At 44.3% G+C, this 21226-nt stretch overlaps 1 protein-coding gene across 4 annotated transcripts in view; it reads right to left on the bottom strand.

The window, feature by feature from the left end:
• Tg (thyroglobulin) overlaps nt 1–21226 on the bottom strand; it is a 184726-nt gene that overhangs the window by 71088 nt on the left and 92412 nt on the right. For 3 of the 4 annotated variants that reach the window (XM_031358208.1, XM_031358209.1, XM_031358210.1), the window contains exons 38-43: nt 16360–16494; nt 14804–14968; nt 13744–13966; nt 12012–12105; nt 9521–9680; nt 4407–4609 (exon numbers count right to left, since the gene is read on the bottom strand). In XM_031358208.1, the coding sequence (XP_031214068.1) occupies nt 4407–4609; nt 9521–9680; nt 12012–12105; nt 13744–13966; nt 14804–14968; nt 16360–16494 (980 nt within the window). The remainder of the gene's footprint in view (nt 1–4406; nt 4610–9520; nt 9681–12011; nt 12106–13743; nt 13967–14803; nt 14969–16359; nt 16495–21226) is intronic. The other variant, XM_031358211.1, reaches the window with a different exon arrangement.

Raw genomic sequence — 21226 nt, 5'->3', positions numbered from 1 at the left:
TGTCAGAATCCTCTCGCCTTCCTGGGTGTTGTTTGTGGACTACAAACCAGAGGTGATGCTTAGTGCTAAGAACTCAGTAAGATAATTAAAATCCTGAAAGAATGGATGTATTTGGATATGGTAGAATGAGAATCACACTTGTTAGGAAAATAACTGTAAAGTCAGGCAGGAGGATGGAAAGATGGCTCAGTGGTTAAGAGCACTGGGTGTTCTTCCAAAAACCCTGGGAAACATTTTTAGCATTTATGCCCTGGCTCACAGTTATCTGTAACTTTAATTCTAGAGGTTCCACCACCCTCTCTGGCATCTGCAGGCATGATGCACATAGGCAAAATACCCATACACATAAAATAATAATTTTTTAAAAAATCAGGCTGAATTCCTCAAAGCTGATAACTATGTTATCTTGTTGCTAGTGGAAACTTTCCCTACACTGGGAAATGAACAAGGCTTGGGACCTTGGGAAAGAGATTTCCAGTGACCTAACATACACTGTCTACCATAGGGGTATCTTATCTTTTGATTGGTCCATGATGTCATCTACAAAGGTGCTAGGCCATTTCCATAGCTATCCTGGGATATATATAGCCTACAGGCTTGAGGTTTGACACATAAGGGCACTTTCTAGGATTTGTGATGGCCATGGTCACATGGAAATGGAGCATGGAAGGGTACGGATTCAGCTGAATTCCAGAGGCTGCAGCTGACAAGGAGAGCAACAGACAGTTCTGGGTTACCGTTGAGGCAGTGCAGGATTTTTTCCTACTGTCAAGCACAGAGCTCACAGCCTTGTCTCTTTCTGGAAACATGGGCCTAACTCAGCTCTGTCAGAAGTGTTGCTATACCAAGCTGATTTCTTTTCAAACCTGGCCCAGGGTGGGTAAGCTATCCTGGGACATTTTCAATTGTAGAAGTAGGTAATTGGAGGTAGTAAGAGATTCAAATTTCTTGAGTGGGCAGTGCCTTTAAAGCCTTAGCCACAACAGCTTCTTAATATATTTGACAGTAGAATTAAATATACTGATTTTATGCTAAAAATAGAAGGTGAAGGGTTTTGCCCAAGGATCACTATTCAGGCCCACCTAGTCGTAGTTTAACCACTTTTTAGTACATCTTGTTTGTTTGATTGTTTGTTTGTTTGTTTTCAAGACATCTTTTTACTGTGTAGCCCTGGCTATCCTGAAACTCACTCTGTAGGCCAGGCTGGCCTCAAACTCACAGAGATCTGTCGCAGGATTTTCCCTGTCCAATTACATTAGTGCAAGGGAGGCCTGTGATTGGACAGGGAAAAGGGAGGTGAAGCTAAGTGTAGCAGAGACAGAGAGTTCTCAGGAGGAGAGAGAAGAAAGATGGCTGCTGACATGTAACCATATGGCATTTTACAGTCACAAGTAGCTATGATTTCACAAGGTTAGAAATATTGGGATAAAGCTTTATCATTTTCAACTGGCTCTGAAATTATTTATTGGCATCTTGTAAACTGTGATATCATTGATACATAAAAATGATTAGTTGGTTAAGCTTCAAGAGTCTTGATTCTACTGCGTTACTGGGTATGGTATGCAACCTCGAGGTTGGTGGCTTCGTTTAGTTACTGGAATGTGGGATCACCGACTATATGGGTTTATGACTGAGGAAGAAGTAGTGGCGCCAGGGACAACCAAAGGAGAGCTGGGTACACAGCAATGGGGCTGGCAGCAGCAGCTGAAGCGAGGGAGCACGGTCTGACCCAATGGAGAGTTGGCAGGATCGTTTTTTTTAAATATTTCCCACAACATAGATTCACCTGCCTCTGCCTCCCAAGTGCTGGGGTTAAAGAATGTGCCACCTCATTAAGATGCTGAGAAAACTCTCAGAGGAGCAGCCTCATAATGAGGAGTAATGGATGACTTGGATTTAGGTCTTCATCCTTCATCAAGTCTCTGCTCTGCTCTGTGTACTTTGGTAAGTTGCTGAGATTCTCTAAGATATCTTATCCTCAGCTAGAAAGTAAAATAAAGACCCTGTGCCAGTCAGTGGGAGGCATCTGAGATAAGATAAGGAAAATTGTGTCGAATTTTGTCGAATAAATATAGCTTATTAACTGTCAGCACAGCAGCTTCTTTGGATGAATGTGTCAACAGTCCCCAAACCAGGGTTCACAGACAGCACTAGATCTTAGGAATAAGCCAGCAGCTCCCACCCCTTCCCCGAACATCTGTTGGTAAAGAACACTGTAAGAGCCACGAATGTATTGAAGCATATCTATATGCTCAATTCCAAATAAGCTCACACAATCCCAAGGACTTCTGGGAGTGGTTGTAAAAGCTGCTTCCAAATGCGTAAAACAGACGGAGGAGTTATTTTTAAATGCACTGCCATTTGTTTCTGACATTCCCCAAACACTAAAAACTCCACAAAGAAAAGTCTGCCTTCTGGACCCATTGAAGGCATTCAAGCATCTCTAGGTTCTAAAAAGGGTCTGGTTGCTAACAGGGGCTGGGAGGAATACCTCCAAGTTCAGCCTAGAGAACAAAAGACTGACTTTAGCACTAAGAACTGGAAGATCCTCATGCTCCAAGCTCTCATCACTTGGATGTACTTCAGAATGGAACCAAGCTGCAAGAAGCATAAGAAAAGTATGCCAGGAAGAATCTGGCTCAGAGGGATCCCTGGGTCCCTGAGAACACCAGATTACCTGCTTATTCATTTGCACACTGGCTGCCTGTGTCTATTACATAGCACCTGCTTACTACTAGGTGTGCTGAGCCAGGCACCTGGGGCAAGGTACACTAGTCATTCTTCTCCAGAGATGGGACATGTAGCAGAGGCTGACCTGGCCCTGAAAGTAATCAGTTTCTTGTGGAAATCAGGACAGGTACTGCACAGGAAATATTTGAGCAAGACATACCATAGAAAGAGCTTAGTTCTGAGACAGAAGTCTGGAAGGTATTTCCTTAGCTTGGATTACTGGAGGCCTCCTCACTATTTCTATGCCGGTAATTCTCATGTCTCAAACTCTCTTGTTTTTCTGTTCTAAGGGAAGCTTTCCAAGATTGGATCTCAAGCCAGTTTCCTGCCTGCTTTGAAAGACTCAGATGTACCCCTTGCTCCTAGAAGTACTGTAGCCAAAAGGAAAATAATGGGTGTCTATTGACAGATGAGTAGATGTATACACACACTGGTCTATCCCTGCTATGCAATATCTAGAATACATTTATAAAATGTACTATATTCTTGGCGAACCTTAGAGATGGCATGCTACATGAAATTCAGAAATAATGAACACCCCATGTTTTTACCAACATGAAGCCCTAGAGTAGAGAAAATCAGAAGGAAGGAGAAGAGAGACTTCCTGTGGCTTTGTGGCTAAGAAAGTACATGGCTCCCATTCAGTGGGAATTGAGTACCTACGTGAGAAGACAAAAATAGTTCTGGCACCAGATAGCAATAATGGTCGCCCACACTTCAGAACACGTATTTGAAGATCCATAAAATCTGGATCATGTAAAAAAGTTGGATATGGCAGTATACGCTTATACTCCCAGCACTGGGGAGGAAGAGACCGCTCCATCCCTGAGTCTCACTGGTCAGCCTAGCTAAGTGGTTAGGATCATAAGAAGAGACAAGCAAATAACTGGACAAATGCACAAGCAAAACCCCTCGGTAGTTTCCATGCACTGAGGAAAACCGTAAGCTACGCACCAGTCAGGCAATACTGTGGATACTGTCTGCACACGCCACTGTCACCAAGGCTCTGCCTGTGGTCGCTGCTTCCACAGCCTTTAGCAATTCTCTCAAATATTCCCTGCAGGGCTGTGACCCTTCACACTGTTACCATCCCCTATCCTTGTCAGGAGCTTCTTTCCAAATGTCTTGTGATCCTTTAATATATCTGCCTTGTGTATGTTGTGTCTCCTGCCCTGGAACCCACAAGCCTCCTGATTTATCGTGGCACTCCAACATCTAACACAGTGCTGCTGACCAGCCAGATGTTCTATACAAGCAAAAGCTGCTCTGTGACAGAATAGCTCCTGATTTATCCAATTAAGTAATTTCTTCCTTCTTGTCACCATCAACATCAGTGAACCATTAGCAACAGCAACAGCAGTAGCAGCAGCAGCAGCAGCATCCCCATTCAGCAGGCATCTCAGCCCACTAGACAAACTCTTGAGTAGTGACTTTTCTTCACTGACAAGAACATTTAACCCCAATAAGAATCCAGGGAAAAGAGACACCAAGACATATAGAATCTTCCACCTGGGAGGAAAGCCTTTTAGCCTCCCGTACCACACATCTCTGAAGTGATAGCCAGAGCAGGAACAATGACAGCATGAGGAATGAGAGAAGACCAACAACTACAGCCAGCCAGTCTCCAACATCAGGAAGATCGTCGAGTACTACTGAAAGCAAGCCGTGCCACTCACCATAAGCAGAGCCCTCCTGAAGAGCTGGAGCCTGGTGGGCCTGCTGATGAGAAGGTGCATGCTAGCCACATCAGCCCCACCACGGTCTGCTGCCAGTGTCACACGTTGAGGGTCCCCACCAAATGCTCCAATATGAGTCTGCACCCACATTAGTGCTGCCAGTTGGTCCAGCAGCCCCCAGTTGCCAGCTACTTCATCAGAGCCTGCAAAAAGAGGGATGCCATTAGTCTGTGTGTCCTAACATCTTTAGATGTTACAATCACAGTCCTATGTCAGAAACAAGGCTCCTTGTGGGGGCTTGGGCTCCCGTTCACCCAGGCCAGTACTGTCAGCTGCAAACACAGGAGGGAACATTGCAAAGAACCTGGGCTTTGGAACCAAACTTAATCTGGCTTGTCTTTGAGCTTTGGACTGACTAGCCAGGAGACTGGAAACATCTCTGCTCTCTAGCCATGGCTTTCCCATCTGTCAGAGGACAGGCCAATGCATAGGAGTGGTACACAAAGCAGAAGCTATGCATGTTCAGTTCCAGCCCAGAGAAGGCCATGATTCCCACTGGATGGCTTAGATCCCCCTACAGGTGGATCCATCAAACAGAGACTAGACCAGGCCATGCAAGGGAAAACAGTCTTTCTTATGCCTAATCTTCTGTGGCTTTAGAAGTGTGCCACTAAACCCATGTCTTTTTCCTATATCATAGAATTTAGTAACTATTTGTTGAAGATGCAGCACCATATTAAATGAAATTACTCACATACATACACACAAAATAACAAAAATATATATCCCCTTAGCTCTTTTCAGACACTACAGTATTCTCTGCTTGTTTCGTGTTGCAATAACAGATCCTCCCTGTTGGCTTACTGCACTATTTGCTCTTTCAGTATCAGACTATGAACACTAGGCTTCACTCTGCTATCATCTGGAGTTCACACACATATTGGCTTTTCTGACAGCCCTTAGAAGCTGTCAGCTAGGCATGCTTTAGGATCACCTAGTACAGTAGTATCTGGTTACAACTGTGAGCAAGATTCTAGGCTGGCTTAGTTGAGGTGGGGGGGCCAATACTGAATGAAGGAGGCACCACCCCATAAGCTGGGCTCCTGAGCTGAGTGAAAAGGAGAAAATGATCAGAGCACCAGTGCTCACTCCTCTCTGCACCATGAGGGTGGGGACAGTGTTATCAACTACCTGAAGTTCTTGCCATTATGGTGGGCTATACTCTCAAAATGTGAGAGTGAGCCAGAGCAAACTCCAGCTTCCTTAAGGTACTTTTGTCAGATATATTGTCACAGCAAAGAGAAAAGGAAAGAACACGCACTCTGCAAACTCCCATCACCATCTGCATGCAGATATATACACAGCCCACATCTCCCTAAAGCCCCATTCACAATTCTTCATGGGACTTCACAGGTATAGCTACGATTGAGGGGATTCTATATAGAACAAGAAAGTATCAGAAAGACCCCATATTTCCAAATAGAAAAGGTAGGAAAATCTTACATGCTGGTTGCCTGACCCAATATTTGCAAAGCTGAAGAGAACACCAGCCTGGAGTACATAAATAACTCTTCCAGCTGTGGAGTTTTCTCTTCTCTTAAAATGCTTTTCATGTTCTGGGTCTGGTGAAGCTATTGGCAAATGCTGCCCTCGATGTGGCCTTTTCTGGATTGCTCCAAAGTTCCATTTGTCAAGATCAATGTGTTTGTTTCCTCTGGACCTCTGCGAGGCCAGGGGAACAGGGTGTTGAGTGAGTAAGAGCAAAGTTTGTAGGTTTAGGAGGTGCTATCCACAGCCTGCATTGCTAGGAACAGTGTGAGAGCACTGTCCCTGATGCAGCTTCCCTCCTTGTAGTGAGGATTAACATAGCCATTAGGAAGTCTTTAGATTCTTGGGAAATAAGAACTGGAGTTCTTCAGTAAGACCTTCATCAAATGAGGATAAATCTGGCTCCCTTCTGTGCCAGGTACTGTGCCAGGAATTGCTAAAGGCAGAAAGTAATCCTGGGGCACAAATCCCAAACTTCCAGTGCACATACTTCCCAATGTACAAACTCTTTGGTGTCTATACCTCCCAGTGCATATTCTCCCCAGGCACACAAAGGCAGGTGGAGGCCACTGTGCTGTGAAGGGACTGGTTCAACCTTGGCCTTCACTTGTTTGAGGCATAAAAATTGTCTAAATACAAGAAGCAAATGTGAGATTGAGTTGGAACTCAAATCCTACCTCATAATTAGAACTCTTTGTCTTAAAAGTCAATCCAACTCTTGAGTTGGAACTCAAATCCTACCTCATAATTAGAACTCTTTGTCTTAAAAGTCAATCCAACTCTATAAACGCCTTTGAAAATTTTATGACAAGTATTACAGACTGCAAGTGCTGGTTTCCAGAACCCTCACCCACTCATTGCCACCACATCAAATCTCCTGACTGTAGGCTCTCAAGGTCTACCACCTACTCAATCAGTCAGCTCCAGCAGTGCCCAGTGCTGCTCAGCACATCTGTGATGCTCCCCCCTAACACTGTGAGGTCAAGCTCAAGATGCCTTGCCCTCAGGATCCTGGTCCATCTATATGTGTACACACACACACACACACACACACACACACACACACACACACACAGCCCCCAGAACTGGTTCATAGAGGTAGGCCAATGCAAGTGGAGATGTTCTGGATATCATGTTGCTTTTATGTTTGTGCCTTCTTTCCCTGTTCTGGCCCAAACTTCCAGGTGGCCAGCCTTCTGGACAAGACCACCCAGTATGCATCTACCTATCCCTTTATTACATGAATTGCTCTCATCTGTTTCTTCAACAACTACAGAGGGCACCAACAGGACTTAGTGTTATCCATGGACTCCAGAGAGAAGTGGAAAGATACAGGCCTTGATGAAATCTTGGTTCTAACACTTGCCTCAAACAAAGGCCCTAGAAAGACTACTTAATGTCCATGCATTTTGATTCTCTCCTTGTGTAAAGTGAGGGTGGTTTCAGAACATGCTTCATTCAGACCTTTTGATGACCAACTTAATGTCTATAAAGGCAACAGGACTGCCTTGAAGAAGGCATCAAATTTATGCTTTTATTCTGAAATACAGTTGAATGATTGTTGAGACTTCAAAATGTATCTCACCAATGCTTTGAGCAGGGTCAGCTTTACCTTCAGAGCAGAAATGGCTGCAGTGAGGGGGTACCTATAGTAGGCTATGAGACTGTTAACTCAATAGAGAAGATGCAAGACCTTCTAACAGGCCCAGAGTACCTGGTGACTGAGGTCATATCAGTGTGTGGATACTGTGGCAGATGATCTTCCATCTGGATCCTGGTTCAGAGCACAACCACTCTGTTCCTATAATACCAAGGGCCTGGAGGCCCATTGTCTACCCTGTCTCCCTCTTCTCTATACTCAGTACTCAAGGACTGGATACTGTACCAGAAGAGAAGGCAAATAGGATTCAGAGGGGAGGAAATGGGTTTCCCTTATCTACCTCCAAACCTTCTCTCCCTGGGCAGATCTGCGCGGAAGCAAAGTGTAACAGACCCAGAAGCTCTGGAATGAGGGAGGTACCCTGTAACCAGGGGTCAAGTGAACAAAGCACAGGAGACTGCCATCCCAGCTAAATGACAGCACAAGAGCAGGCCTGGTGCACAGGGTGTCCAGAGTAATTTCTAAACCTCTGAGAAGCCACTCTAAGAAGCCAAGGTTTCTCCTTGCTGCCATCTGAGCAGCAGAGAGCCAAGTTAAACCTTAGTCTGCCACTGTCTGTAGATGATCTGCAAGCACTCGACCCCCTGAGCCTTGATTTTCTTCCTGGAAAATGGCGTTAGTGCTGCCTCAGAACTGAGGGGATCTAGTCAGAATGTCTAGTATTCAGAGTCCTCTGAAGTCTAATGCTTTCCCTCCAACTGATAGCTTTTTAGTATTTTTTTCCTCCAAGTGAGTAAGTAGCACTGATGTAAGTCAGAAAGGACTGGTTGTTCTGGAGGCTTTGGTGAACCTTCCCTCAAATACCTACACCAGAGGTCAAAATGAGTTAGCCTGTTGAGAAGGGTATGAATTCTAAAAAAGATTTCACTCCCTGAAATCCTAATTTCCCCCTCAGGATAGAGAAAATATGGAAAGTCACTCTGCTGTCTAAAGAAGCCTTAAGCCAAAGTTATCTGTGTCTGGAAAGAGTTCTCTGGGGCCAGATTCAGTCAGCCAAGCCCCGAATATCACTTAAAGCTCCCGAGAAACAGCTTGTGCTTGACTGGAGGACAGAAAACCCAACAGGATTTTTACTTTTTAAAAGAGAAAGTTAATAACAGAGCAATCCTCTGCACTGCAGAAAAATTTGTGTAACATCTCAGGTACCATATACTACCTTCACTTTGCACACTTCTCTGCATGTGTCAGGGGATGAGAATAAAGAAGATTCCATTCACACCCATGGCTCTTAGCTGACCCTTTTGCTCTAAACCTAAACCTAAAGCTGCCTTTTATTAACATCTCCATCAGGTATAAGATGTTCTGTACTAACTACTGCCTGCTATGTAGGCCAAGCAGCCTAGCACTTATTTTGGGGCTTGTAAGACCTCACACATCAAATAGTCCCCCTAGCTCAGCCCACATACATTTTTCTGGCCCTCTGGCCTTTCTTCCCAGGACTCAGAGAAGACCCTTGGAAATCAGCAATGAGGCTCAGTCCCTATACTCAAGAACATTAAAAACCTGTTGAATGCACTGTCTTCCTTAGCTCTGAAAGTAGAGGAAAACCATTCCTATTTAAACAAGAGGGATCTCACACGCTGAGAAAGGGAAATTGGTCTAAAGTCATACTGACCATGAGATCCAGTGCTGGCCTTAGCTCTTCAGATCCCAATGTCCTACCCTCTGCACTAGTGACCAACACTGCCCACTGCATCTATCACAGAGGTATGTGTAGGTACATAAGGGAAGATAGAAGATATTTGTCCTGGGCCAGGCCTTTAATTTTCCCAAGTGGTTGAGAGTGGAAGGTATGACAAACAGATTCACAGTGAAACTAGAATACTTCCCCTTTAAGTAAATGGTCTTAGTTATTACTTAAAGTGATGGAAGACTGATTTCCCTGCCCATCACACCAACAGTTCACCTGAACTCAGGAAGCCGAAGACTCCCAGTCTGTAGTTAGCAATGACTACGATGAAGTTGCCAACTGCAGCCAGGATGGAGCCATCAATGGTCAGTTGACCGCCACTGCCTTCCATCTCCATGGTATTGTGGAAGAACACCAGAACTGATGCATTGGAGACCTGAAGGGATTAGAGAGATAGAAGAGGTTGAAGTTGAGCTTGTGGAAGGGGCAACTGCCATTCTTGAAAACAGATTCTGAGCCCACACTGGTCCTCTTTGCCAGCTCTGCCTTGATACACATTTAACCCTATTCAAGGGAATGATTGTTTTCCTCCAAATTCATACATTGATGCCTAAACCCATAGCTCAGAAAGTCATCATACTTGGAAACCTGATTGTGGCTCTATATGCAAACTCTGATCCCATAAGTACAGTGTCTTCTTAAGGAGAAGGAATTCGTACACAGACATACACAAGGGAGAAGTGTGCCAAGTGCAAACTTAGAAGGCAAGTAAAGGGGAGGGAGCCATCTCCATGGCCTTTTACCTTGAACTTCAAGCTTCTAGAATGTGAGAAAAGCAAGTATGTGTGGCTCAAGCTGCCTGGCTGTGGAAGTCTGTGATGTCAGCTCTAAGGAGCAACTGCTCCCTATTCCATGGGTAGGAGAATGGAGGATCATTGAAGTAAGAATGCTCTGTGAATGTTTCATAGTGATCAGGGGTAGGAACCACACTCAATTCAGACCTGGAGATCTACTTCCTCTCTAGTCTGATCCTATTCTATTTCAGAAGACTTCCTGGCCCTTGTGACAAGTCCAAAATATCAGGCCTGGTCTCTTCTCCATCATACTCTGAGGCATTTACCTTTGTGAAACTCTATCCCAAGATCCCTGGAGTGTGAGAGTATGGATTCTCCAGTAAGGTGTTTTTTAGACTTCACAGAAGCCTAGCTCTGACACTCGGCCCCACTGTCTCAGGGTCTGTGGAATAGGGCAGAGTAAACCCCCCCTCAAAGCTACTGAGAAGTTATACTGGTAACAGCCCAGGAAGGGATAAGCCTGTTGGCTGTAGTTATCCACTACTGATAACACAAGGGGACCATTTAGCCTCTGTGGCCATTGTAGTTCAAAGTATCCACAGACTAGGGCCTCTTCTTCAGGACCTCTCACTGGTCCCACAGTGAGGAAAACAACTCCCCTTCCTGAAGCCCATGATGGGACTATAACAATGGCCCAAGATAATCATCCAAATAGCCACAGGGTAGGTGGGGGAGGAAGCATTAGATTTAGAGTCAATAAACAAAGCTCATTTTCTACCCTGTCCAATTGTCCACATGTCCTTATGTCAGCTAGCTCTTATTAGCTTCAGGATAGAGAATCCACCTCTGTTTTATCTTCTCATGGATGAGGTCATAAGTATAAAATGTTCTTATAAGCCATACACCAATAAACTCCAGCCCCAAACAGCCTGCTTTAATTATTCTCCTGCTCAGTGACCTGGGAATCGTCCAGGCTGAGCCCCCAGTCCTCTCACCTGTGAGAGTGATTAAGGTATCTGAGAGGGTCTGGGAGGCTGCAGTCACACTGCAAACAGAACACCACTTCCTCTGTTTATCCTTTTTCCATCCTGTCAGTATTTATACCCAAGTGGCATCATTCCTTCCCTTCCAGTCTAAGTACCTTGTTTCTTCAACTGTGGTCTTACCATGTCAGTTCACCATGCCACTCTACTACCCCAGCTCTACTGCCATTCTCAAGGTCCACTCATGAGTCACTGCCCCATAAAGTCTCAGACCAGAACTATCATATGAAGATTTAATTCCCACAGGAACTTTGAGAGCAGATATCACGATACTTCTCTGCCCTCTCTCAAAGCTGCTACCTTGGGCTTACAGAACCTGAGTTGCCTTCTCCAGGACATTAAAGGAATGGAAGCCAGAATGAATGATATTTCCAGGAATTAATTTGGCATGGTAAGTGTGTAGTGTGACTAGTCCTGTGCAGAAAAGAACCTTATCACCCCTTTTATTCAAGGCTCCATAATTCTGTACTGTGGTAATGAGAGCATTCATGCCTGTGCTCACTGAGATCAGCAGGTTATGTCTGATCCAAGGTACAGTTTACTCTCACAACCAGTGAGTCAGAGGGAACAGGGCTGGCAGTTACACTGAGTTCCCTGGGTGTTGTTACCAGTGTTCCTGCTTCCCTTTCCTCTCATGAGTTGTGGTCCTCCAAACACTCAGCCATAAGACAGCAGTAGCTTCTTAAGCAGATTCAGGTAGTTAGATCATAGCCTTACACTTCATCTTAATGCATCTTTCATGGAAGCCTTCCTGGGAAGCTCTGAGCCACCCCCCACCCCCAGTTCATATTTGACCCTCACAAAAGGAGCTCAGTGCCTCTAAGAATAATGCTGTAGGAGCATAGGTTCCATAGAGTCCAGGGAAGGTAGAAATGGGATTGCCAAAGGGAGTTATTCACCAGACAACACATTCAGTGCTTCTTAACTCACCAGGTTCTCAGGAACAAACACGTTGAGATACAAGCAGTCTTCACTGATTTGTAGAGGTGTAGGGGTACGGGTGCCTGGCTGCCAGCAGCTAGCCCTGCAGAAATAAGGCACAAGGATTTCAGAGAAATAGCAAGGGGACCTGCTGTCTTTTCCTCTCCTTCAAAGCCACTTTTTGTGGCCAGAGTGAAAGGCTTGATTTTTCTGTAGCTCTATAAGCGTGAGGAAGCTCCAGGTCATAGATATGACCAGAAAGTAGAAGCAGCATCATGTCTATGGCCTTCTCCAGCCATAGGCCTGTAGAGAAACTTGCCATCCAGAGGTAAACATGCCTGTCAGAGACCAAGGTCAGAGAAGTAGATGGAGAGCTGGTAGGATCTTGGTCCTTCCTTTTCGAATTGCACAAACCCTGCCCTAAGAAGAGATGTCAGACCCACCTTCCACAACAGGGAAGGAGATTGTCTGTCCCCTTGTTTAAGGGCTCATCTTGGACATGTCTTAATGTTCACATAAGGATCAACTACCCAAGGCCACTGGCTCATCTCCCAAGAGTTGCCAATTCTTGGCTCTCTAACTACTGCCTCCCCCGGATCTGGGTGATCATCTACCTCTTCTGTCCCTTTTTACATCCTTGTATAGAAAGGCCCTCTAATTAGTGCCTCTGGGTTTGGGGTTTCCTTTTGGGACCAACTCAATTCTACCACACTCCCCTTTGCCACTCCACTAAGGTGATCCTCATCATCTTTACCACAAGGCTTCAGGAGCCTTCATCCTATATTTCTAGGTATAGGCATCTACTCAGCATCCAGAGTCATACAGTACATGGAAAACACATCTCTTGAGGACAAAGCCATGGCGTCCAAGGAGGAATGTAGGTGGCAAAGGCCCCTAGTGCCTACACCCCACAGAACTAAGCTACTTCTCTCACAAAATACTACAGTATTATTCATTGTGTGTCAATTCATTTAGCATGAAAGGATTGATGAGGAGAAATGATGAGATCTGAGTGATGAGCTCAGAAAAGGGGAAGGAGAAAGACAACTCCTTATACTGTACTAGCTGGGAGGGGTACTCTTCAATTTTTTTTCATTGACTCATTAATCTTTCCCTTCACACTGAATTTTCAATTCCATTAAGTTACATGTCTGGCTAGGCAATACATATATTGTCTCAAGTACTTAGGAAGCTGAGTTAGGAAGAACTCAAGTTCATAGCCAGCCTGGAACTACATAGTGAGATCCTATCTCAGAAAGAAAGAAAAAAGAAGAATAAGGGAAGGAAAGGAGGCGAAGAAAGGAAAAGAACAAAGGGAGAAAGCACTTTTAGTAGTCAGATGTTGTTGACTTTGACAACTATAAGACTGGTGTGATGCATGTGGACACTTAAGGACTGCCCTATATGAGCCTACTACAGATTCTCCCACAGCCTCATGTTTCTGCACAAAAACCCCCAAGGAGACTTAAGAAGAGCCATGATGGTAAATGCAGCACCTCCTTGGCCTAGGTTCCAGAATCACTGCCTGGAACAGAACACACATGCCCTTCACCAAATATCCCACTTCTTAAGTACAGTAGCACTGAGCCATTGAAACTGGGCACCTATGTCACCCTAGTGTTATTTAATGGAATGCATTCCCACATTTTGTTTTAATTAGAACATGGGCTATGCCATAATAGATTAGACCAAGATAGGTGTTCTTTGAGAATTCACAAAAATGGTGCCACTTGTTTCGTACCTTGGCTTGGTGGCATCCCAGGAGCCTGTCCAATTGAAGACCTCTGGTGCCCGGAAGCGGTTGTCTGCCAAGGGTGGGGCAGCATATGGAACTCCAAGGAACTGGTATACTTGCTTCCAGGCAGTGCCCACCTTGACGACCTGGGACCCACCCCAAAGCTGGCCAAAGGAGTCAATGCGTACAGAAGGTGTGGATGTTACATCTGATTGGACCAAAGGGATTCCTGGTGAGAAGGCAAGGGTGGAGGGGTGAGCAGACCGTAAGAACTTGCATTACTCATGGTGTTCAGTAAGAAGGAAAAAATATTCCTGTAGTTTGAGGGAGCTTTAAAATGTCAGTGGTTCATTTTCATCCATAGTTAAGAACTGGCAAAGGTTATCATTCAATGTTAACCCACCCAGTATGACTAGTAAGAGCAGAAGCTGTTCTATGAGGCACAAGGCACATGCAAGGGCTTTTTGATTCCTATTACTATTTATGAACCCAGGGCCTTGTGCATGCCAGGCAAGCATCCTACTACTAAGCTATAGCTCCAATCCTGGATGATGTTAAACTCAAGTGAGCTGAAAATAGTTCCCTCCAGGCATTTATGATCTACTTATTAGGCAGGATGAGTCTGAGGGGGGGGCTGGAGATAGGAGACAGATTTATTCCTAGATTTCTCCCCTCTGCCATCACTAGCTATGTGAAGTCAGAGAAGTCACCAACTTCTCTGTGCCACAGAGTGATGATTTACAACAGGAGGAGAAGGTATCAGTCCTGCAGGCAAAATACAGTATGAAGCAAGAGCTTTCCTAGCCACACAGCATTAACAAAACACAACACATTAATTATCTTATAAAATTCAAAGAATTTCTGTGATCAAAGAATAAATGTGATACAGAAATGGAAATTTATCCATTTACCCTTAATTCACCCAGGAGAATACTACCTAGCCAGCAACCTTTGGCCAAGCCTCCCTTAAGAGTTTCAAAGCCACTGCCCAAGTCACCAAACACATATCCTTCCCAGCCATCTCCAGCCCCAAGACATGGCTGCAGATGCTTAGTCTGAGGCTCACCAGACTTCCGGTAAATGTAGGCAGCCTCTTCATGAAGCAGAAGCCAGCAGGTGTGGCTCTGTAGACTGTGCATGCAGCTCTGTATTTCAGGGTAGAACACACACCTCACAACACCAGGCTGGATCTGCAGGGTAGTGACAAGGCAGTCCTGGTGACGGGAACATTCTGGAGAAGACACAGAGAAAGAGAGGCTTAGACTCAGAGCCATTACTTCTTTCATGCAACTATGTATTGCTAGTTCCAAGCATGTATCCATTTATCCATGCACCCATCTATCCATGTACCTTTACTATACATGTATCCAATCATCCATACAATTTATTCATCCCCAAAGTCATCCACCATCCACCCACCCTATCCTATCATACAACCATCAGCATGTATGTCCATCCTCCAATCTATTTCTCTACTCTTCTATCCATTATAGAGGATCTCATTGATAAATTCTGTACACTGGGCCATGGCTGAGAATAAAACAGTAGTAGTTGAAACCCAACCCTCCATCAAGATATTTTATACAAATTGGCCAATTTTTGTTTGTTCAATCATCTCATAAATGTGTTCTTTTCATCCACTTGTTTAAAGACAGTTCCATAGCTCCCTGTGGGCTTCATATTCAACATAACCCTCTATGTTCCATCTCCTGGGTTCTTGCTCAGATCTGTCACTTATGGCCTCTTCTCATGCTTCCTTAGCCTGTGATGTGCTCATCAGGATCTGTCTTGAACTGTCTTTTCCTGTACAGCCATGTGCTTTCCAATAAAGTTTAACCTACTTCCTGACATTCAATGCTGAGGATGGCTCTGGAAATGGGGCAGCTCACTGGACTGCATGAGCTGTGTAAGCTGTGCCCTGTATTCAAAGCCTAGTGTCTGAATGACACTGCCCAGAGCTGCATAGTACATAACTTACACATGTCAGTGTAGTCTTCACGATAAACAACCAGTCATGTGGAGAAAGGGATACCTTCTCCATTTGTCTATGCCAATAGGGTTCAGGATTTAGTGAGCAAAAGTCAATCGAACTCTGCAACTCCCAGGAAGGTTAAATAATTGTGGAATATTAGAATTGTATGGTCATCTAGTTATTATTTGGATATCACCAATGACTAGAAACTCTAAAGAAAGTTGCATCTGGGGATGATTGTGCCAATAGATCGATCATTCTTTAAATGGTTTTAAAAGCATTTCTTATTGTTTACCCATAGGTCTTGGCTTAGTCCCACGAGCCTTCCAGGGTGCACACACTTCTAAGCAGGGTGCCTACCTGCTATCTAAGGGCATCCACCTGACCCCATATACCTCTCTTCTTCTTACCCTTACAATAATCCTACTTCTGTCTGCTGATCTTCTGTACTGGCTCAAGGCTGGCTAGCTGTTGCAAACTTACTGTAGAGTGCCCAGTGAGGAGTGGAGAGAATATGTCTTCCCTTCTCTGTTAGTTGTTTCCTGTTGAGCACTCCAAGGCCATTTTGAATCTCTTGTCTGTCTTTGGTTACAGTACAGGGCAATACTTGCCTAAGGCCCTGCCACACCCTCTATGGGGGATTCACTTACCATGTAAGCAGAAGTCTTGGGCCATAGAGAAGTTACTGGTGGCTGCAGTGCTGATGTGAGCAACATCAAAGTGTTTGATGGATGGATCTACAATTACTGAAGATAGGGCCAGGATCTGCCAGGAGTCCAAAGCAACTGATAGACAAAACAGGAGACAATCACATGTGGTTATCACTAGGTATAGAATGAAAACTGTGGAAGACTACTGCCAAAGTTGCCTCAGTGGCTTCTGTGAGATTTCCATTGTATGACTCTATTTCTTTGTCTTTTCTATTGTGTGACACTATGCATTTATATCTCCATTCTGTAACTACTTAAGTTTTTCTGTGGGGCAAGCTCTAGATCAAGTCTAGTGGTTCAAAGGTTAGCAATTAGGGAAGTAACTGAAGTCATGTACTTGTCTATAAATTAAGACAAATGAAGAGGAGGAAGTGGAGACAAGGCAACAGTGACATAGCAACACAATGCAGGTCAGAACACCACAAGATACCTATATCGATGGAGTGCCAGACACTCCATAGACATTCTGCATATCTGTCTTCATGAGCCTATTGCTAATGATTGCACCATGATAGGCTACCTAGGTCCCTACAGAAGTGAAATTCTAATATCCACTTAGGATCTGGTGTCCAAATTAAATCATTCTTTACCATTGACCCTATATCTAAAGCTTGCATTGAGAAGCTAATGTATGCAGAGAGACCTAGGGTCTTTTCTGACCTCACAAAAAGCTGACCTGGCTGTTGCTGCCAGAGAGATGAGTGGGGCCATTGTTTGACTCTCTGCCATGAGCATCTTCTTCTCAGCCATGAGATGTCCTGTACTTTCTCCCTGTGGTGCTAATTTATATAGTACTCTGTGTATAAACATGGCCAATAGCACTCTGTGTTTAAGGATCACTTCATGCAACTGTCTATCTCACAGTCTGTTTCCTGGAAGACACAATCATGGCATCTGTTTTTAAACATAAGGAAAATGAGACTCAGGGATATTGGCACACTTGGTAGTGTGTGGAGACTCTTTTTTTCATAGCTATGGAGTCTATGTCTGACCAGGGCTGTCTTCTGATACTCTAAGTTCTGTATATGGCATGTGATACAAGGAGCAAGAACAAGGAGCTAGCAACCAGACAGAAGACTTGTGTATGGACAGAAAGGTCTGTTGGAGCCTGTCTCATTGGCACCAAAGCTCTGAGAAAAGTTAGGCCATAAGAGAATGATGTGCCTGAGCAGTGGGGTGAGGGTGCTTCTCGGAGGAAGGGTTGTGCCTATAAGTCAGTGTCCAGAAATAACATTACAGAGTTCAGCATTGCCCTATCCTGGTATAGACTGAGTGTTCATCCAAGGTTTCTGACTCTAGTAAAGCCCAGCCTATCAGGGACAGCACTGAAAGTTAGTAGAGAGAATTTCCCCCCTTTCTTGTATCTCTCTTTGCTTTCAAAGATCATAGCAGTTTATTGTTCTCATACTTAGGCTAGCAGAGCTCCCTGACAGCCTTGGGTATTGTACTGTATGTATTAAATTTTATCTACATTATCAGACCAAGTACCACAGGGTCTCCCAGTACCACAAGTGTGGCAAGGGCTAAGGGTCTAATACTTCCTCATAAACATGATGTAAAGGTGAATGAATTCATCAAGAACAAGAAGTCAGAAGGAGGCCAAGTCAGATGAGAATAAGGCTTCTGAGGTCACAATCCCAAGGTCACTTTCCAGAGCTCTGTTCCAAGGTACGAGGGGGTCTTTGCTTTGTTAGCACAGCAATACAAGCTATAAGAAGAGCCTGTAATTTCTATGTCCAACCTGTCTTTAACACCAGTGCTGGTGGGTGAGATGCCACTAAAGTTAGCATGGTAAATAAAGCCATGAGACAGCCTTACCCCAAAGTGCTCACTGCTACCCCTCTATATTACAATTCAGCAGACTGAGCGCTTTAAATAGCAACAGGGGTTTCTCTAAACAGTGGTTTCTCTCAGTTCTGTGCACTTAAAATTTGCAATCTAGGTACCAATGAGGCTGGGCTTTTGGTCCCTTTCCCTGGTTCATCGACATCTGCTTTCTTGTGATAACCTTAAATGGCAGAGCACAGAACAAGCAAGCTCTCCCAATCTCTCCTGGAAAAACACTAATGCTATGAGGAGGGATCCATTGTTCAATCCAGTCATCTCCCATGCCCTGTCTTCTAACACCATACTTGAGACAGAGGAGTCAGGACCTAGGTCCTTCTGTGCTCAGCTGTTGCCAGGCAGCCTCTTCTGGGCTTTCATTTTCTTAAGCCTGCTCTGCATACTGTTATTTTCACAGACAACTCAAATAGCATCTTTGTGATGTGGTAACTCTTCAATGTTCTTAGATTGTGGGAAGCTAAAATTTCAGAGACAAGTGATCATGGGTTTCAGAACCACAGTGGCCAATTATGGTCCAGAGATGGAAACCATGTCTGTACTCCATATTTAGGTTCTGTCTCTGTAATTAAAGAGTAAATTCCATCCCCAAGTGAGAGCAAACTACTGTGTTATGCCCCAGGGTCTGAGACCAAGTTCCTGCCAATACTCCTACCTGCACTCTTCTAAGCCTACAGGATGTCTCCTCAGTGAGCCTTTGTGGTCAAGAGAGGCAAGCATCTTGGGGCCATAGACTTCCTGTAGTCATTCTGACAACAAGGCTTTTGAGGACACAGAGGCAAGGTAAACCAGGAAGGCTGGAGATCCTGGTGGCTTTTCAATTTACTATCAGCCAGGAACACACAACACTATTGCACTATCACTTATTCAAGAACATAAGAGGCCAATAATGCATCATTTTCTGAGCCTATTATGTTAACCAATAGGGTGGTGTTGCTAGCTTGGGCAGAGCCTAATCTTCAAAGGGGTCAAGGTCTACCCTAGATGAACTCCTTTCCAGGTAAGGAGAATTTGCCAGCAATTTGGGGATTGACAAGTAGGGAGGGGTTCTTCTGAACAGTAGATGATGTCTGTAGATTCCTCTACATTTATTTATAATTATGATGTCAGAACCATTTGTGACAAAATAGATACTCCCACTATGTGTGTGTGTGTGTGTGTGTGTGTGTGTGTGTGTGTGTATGGTGACTGTGTGTATGTGTGTGTGTGTGTGTGTGTGTGTGTGTGTGTGTGTGTGTGTAAATTTAAATGCTGTGCATCAGCCACTGCTTTGGTAGGTACCTCTTCTTTGTCAAGTATATCTTGTTGAATGTCGGCTTTATTCCCACACAAGTTAAACCAAAGCCATCTTATTTCACATTTACCATCTGTTTTAGCAGTCTTTGAACATTATTTTGATTCCTAAAAAACAGTCTTAGTTATTTATCCTGGATTAAATTTGAAGACTCCCTGTCAAGTTTCAGGAGGACTCCTTCGGATCATGGGTAATGGTCTTAAATTCTATATTCATTTCCTAGTTTGAATGCTATGAAGATTGTTACATGATACTGTTAAAAAATATGTGGTTTTTATTCTATTTTTAAAATGGCCACTGTTGGCATAAAGGAAAGATGTCCTTATGTTCCTTTCTATCTCACCACAAGCCAGAAGATAGTGAAACCAGGTGATCACAGGTTGAAACAGTGAGCTGAAATGAATCCTTCTTCCTAAAGGACAGTTTTCTCAGCTATCTTTGTTCAGTGATAGACAGCTTCCCAGCCCAAGGCTCCTTCTATTCCGCACAGACTGTACACTGTGGCAGAGTTGTAGCTGGGGCAAATAGGCCAGTAATCCCCAGATGAGGCCTTCCTCTTATCTTTTCTTATCAGCTCCTGTGTCCAACCTACCTTCTAGCCTGCCTGGGGAATGTCCCTCACAGACTCAAGGTGGGCCCCCTTGCTGCAAGTCTTGACTATCTGTGGCCATTCTTACACTGTGACCTTTGACTTCTACAAAATCTAAACCTAACTACAGCACTCTACACCATATATCCTCAAGGAAGCAGAAGGCTGTGGCTGCCAAGGAGGGTCCACTAAGGTTTGCAGCTATATGAGTGTCTCCCAAGCCTGTGATTGAGTCTAGGCATACATACTTAGCTGCTCTACACAAGTCACAGAAACAGGAATAAAAGGGAAACTAACAGAATTTAATTTAAACCAATCCTTCTTACAGTATGAGGGACTGAGGTCTAGGAAGAACATGGGGCATCTGAAGGTTATAGAGCTTCCAATCCAGGTCATAGGGTAGAGGTTGGTAGAGCCAGCATATAATTAATTGTGCTCTTTTGGCTCTGCCTCACTATGGTCTGGAGCCCCCTCCATGATCTGGTGACAAACAGACTAACTCCCACCACAACCTAGCAGCCTCAGCTTGACAGCAACACTATCCAAAGTCAGAATTCAAGCATGCCACTGCCACACCATGAAAACAGATTTTCCCTAGGCCAAATAGCATTTAGGTAGAAAATATTTGCATCTAGGATATTCCCCAGCAACATGTCCCTCTAAAAACCACAGAACCACGAGATGGACAGAGCAGAAAGCAGGGACTAGAAGAGAGGACAGAGCTGTCTTCATGGGCTGCCTCAGGCCCAGGTATGTGAGGCACTTGCATGCCTTTCTCATGTCTCCTTTGACTATACCTTGGCAATTGCAGCCACATATGTTGATGGATCATGTGGCATTCAGACACATATGTATAATGTGGAAGAAGGAGGTTCTGAGAGTTTCTGTACAATGTGGTGAGCTTCAAATTGCTAAGAGTAAAAATTTATTCTTTTCATCATCATCATTATTACTGAGTACTATTATTTATTGAAAACAATTCTACTATGTAGTCTAGACTGACCTAGAAATTCTTGATCTCTCTTCCTTAGCTTCCCAGGTGCTTGCATTACATGCATGTACACCATGTGTGGGGTAACAGA

Source organism: Mastomys coucha, unplaced genomic scaffold (genome assembly GCF_008632895.1).
Source record: "Mastomys coucha isolate ucsf_1 unplaced genomic scaffold, UCSF_Mcou_1 pScaffold7, whole genome shotgun sequence".
Taxonomy (NCBI): Eukaryota; Metazoa; Chordata; class Mammalia; order Rodentia; family Muridae; genus Mastomys; species Mastomys coucha.
Note: the sequence above shows the minus strand (reverse complement) of the source record. Positions and strands in the feature narration are given on the sequence as shown.